The 3,184-nt window shown below is 29.7% G+C and overlaps 1 protein-coding gene across 1 annotated transcript in view; it reads left to right on the top strand.

Moving 5' to 3' along the window:
- Positions 1-2,822: 2,822 nt before the first annotated feature.
- The window catches only part of HELRODRAFT_184261 (hypothetical protein), a gene marked incomplete at both ends in the record, with an annotated part of 1,930 nt that continues 1,568 nt past the window's right edge, over positions 2,823-3,184 (top strand). The window contains one exon of the mRNA XM_009019528.1: positions 2,823-2,933. Coding sequence (XP_009017776.1) covers positions 2,823-2,933 — 111 coding nt within the window. The remainder of the gene's footprint in view (positions 2,934-3,184) is intronic.

Below are 3,184 nucleotides of genomic sequence, written 5' to 3'. Positions count from 1 at the left end.
ATATATATATATATATATATATATATATATATATATATATATATATATATATATATATAAGCAACATATATATAAATATATATATGTTGGTAATAGACCATAATTTTTACAATATTTTATAAATTCTACCGAATGTTTGGCGTTAATATGTTTGTAGTTCGTTTTTTCAAATTTTCTCACTAAAGTTTTTAAAATTCAAAATAAACTTATTTTCCGAATTCATGCTGCAAATAAGGCCATATTTCGATTTCGAATGAATCTTCATCAGTGCTTTCTGCTGTTTATATAGGGAAATATTGACTTTGTCAAAATGAAATTAGATGGAGACTGACTTTGTCAAAATGAACTTAGATGGAAATTAGGTGTCAGGTTTCTTTATTGGCTGGTCATCTTCTTTGGTTTCCTTTTCTTCATCGATAGCAACATATTCTTCTTTGTCACTATTTACAATGCTAGTTTTTATTACTTCTTTGTTTTCGTTGTTGGTTAAGCGCCGGGTTGGAAGTGAGGTTGTCATTTTTGTTTTGTTTTTGTTTTGTTTGTTTTCATTTTGAAAGAAAAATGTTTAAACATGAAAAATAAAATAAAATAGAATAAAATAAATAATAAAAAATAATAGTAAAACAAATAAAATAAATTAAATTAAATTGACAATCAAATGAAGTAATGGCATAAAAAGGCAAATTTATAGACTAGATGATGACTTTGTGAGTTAGTGAGGTGATCGATACATAAATAAAAACTAGTTGTTTGAATGATAAAGTTTCATTGAGTGTGAATATGTTTAAGGTGTCTTGTGATGAAGGTCTTTTCCTGATAAGTAAATTGGGAGACGACTTGATAGTTATGTTTGCGCTGACGAATGTTGTGTGTTGTAATTTTAGTTGGTGGTAGTAGAGGATGGATGACGTGGTTGTTGTTATTTTTTACTTTTTTGAACAGTCTTGAATCGAGTGTGTTGAATATCTGAGTGACGGTAGGATATGATGCAGGTAGATAGTTGAAGCGGATTAATTTTTTGATGAGAGATTGTTGTTGCTGAAGTTGTTGTTGTGTAGCAAAACCAGATTAGGAGAGAGCTGCATATTTGATGAATGAGATTATGAGTGATACAGTGATGTCGAATAATTTGATCCCTCTGAGACCAAGTGAGGGGAGAGTTTTGAGTGCTTGAAATGTTTGAAAGCCTTTTGTGATGATGTGATTAATATGAGGTGCTATAATGAGTTTTTGGCGAATGTGATGCTTAATATTTTTTAACGACATGTGCAAGTGATTGATGGGTGTTCTGGAGGTAATGTTATTATCTTACGGCTCTTGTGAACGATGAGTTGAATGATTTATTGAGATTAAGTGATAGATTGCATCGATTTGACCATCTAGTTAATGAGTCGAGTTCTGATTGAAGGGTTTTTGAGTTAGATGATGGGATGATAAGGTAAAAATATAGGGGTCATCAGCGTATTTGATGATGTGATTAGAGCTATAAAAAGTTTTGAGAGTAGAAGCATTGATGATAAAGGTTGATGGTCCAAGGACAGAACCTTTAACTACGCTAGAATTAATAGGTAGAGTAGATAAAAGAGTATAACTAAAGAAAGTAGAATGACTCCTATTAGAAAAAAAATTTATTAAAATATTGTGAATGTTGTCAGGTAGAGGAAGAAAATTTGAAAGTGAGAAATGATTAAGAATGTTAAAAGCTTTAGAAAAGTTAAGAGCAAAAAGATGAGCATAATTATTATTTTTAAGGAGAGATGTTATTGTGGAAGTAAGAAAAATGATGGCGGATGTAGATGAACGTGTAGGGCGAAACGCAAACTGATCTTGTAATAGTGGTTTGATGGATGGATGGTTTAAACATAGATAGATGAATGACCTAACGATGAATTTTTTGGCTTTTTGGCTTCCATGCCACTTCATTGTTTCAAAGAACTATTTGATTTGATTTGTCAAAAATTAAAAATTTAATTGAATTTAAAATAAAAACAAAATGTTCAAACTATCTGGATTATTGTATTATGCAAAGATTTAATTAACTTTCACTAAATGTTGACACAACCTTAGACTAATTAACGTTATAACTGTTTGCCGAAGTATATTTACCAAATATATTATTATTAATTTATTGATAATTTAATTTTGTAGGGTGATGATTATGTTATATAACTAAGTTGTAGCATTGTTTTATGATGGATTGACACGCTAAGCCTCATGATCAACTATTTTTCATAAGCTGCTGTGTTTTCCAAACTTGCTTATGGTATAGGTTGTGAACTATTTTTAATTTGAATGTACGAGATTTAATTCAAATTTATGTATCCATACAATTACACACGCATGTGCACAAAAAATTTAGACAAAACTGAAACACTTAACTTCCAACTTTATCAATTTGACCATTTTAATGCCAACGTCTGCATGGCAAGAGTTACTCACAAATTAGCGCACAAACATTTACTGTTGATTCATATACTATTTATTGTTTCATTAACTTTATTAATACAGTGAAGTAAACACATAAAAAAATTTAGTTTAAAAGCTTTCTTATTTATTTGGAACTATTTTTATACACAGAATAATTTTTATAATCATGATGATCATCGTCGTTGACTGGTCGTAGAGAAATTTTTCAACATAATTATATTTATGTGAAACCGGGTATAATTTTAAATTGTTCAAAACTGATACTTCAACTGACAAACTGATTAAAACGACATTAGCAAAAAATTTATTTTGAATGTGTACCGACGAGCACCTATTTTATAAATTTATTTTTTCTTTTTTATAGAAGTATACAGAATCAGAGATGAATCCGGAATATGAATGTCAATTCAGTAGTCATAGCTCACGATAGTCTTTTTTCGGAAAATGAACAGATTTCAACTGAGACTGGAACAGCTGAAATTGCTAAGGCTTTAGCAATGGCTCTAGTAAGATTTTAAATGCTGGGTTTATCAATGATATTGGAAAATTTGTTGGAACATTTATGGATGATTTGACAAAAAAAAGTCTGTTAGAATCGCCATGGAAGCCACCAGCTGACTACAAAATGCCACATTCACTTCACAAGAAGAAAAATAAACAAGAAAAGCGATATCTTAATCATTCTAATCTGGAAAAATGAATGGCTAGTTTATTCAGATAATAAAAAAGGACTGTACTGCAAATAGTGCTCATTATT

The sequence above is a fragment of the Helobdella robusta genome (genome assembly GCF_000326865.2).
Source record: "Helobdella robusta unplaced genomic scaffold HELROscaffold_249, whole genome shotgun sequence".
Classification (NCBI taxonomy): Eukaryota; Metazoa; Annelida; class Clitellata; order Rhynchobdellida; family Glossiphoniidae; genus Helobdella; species Helobdella robusta.
This window is presented reverse-complemented; position numbering and strand designations above follow the sequence as displayed.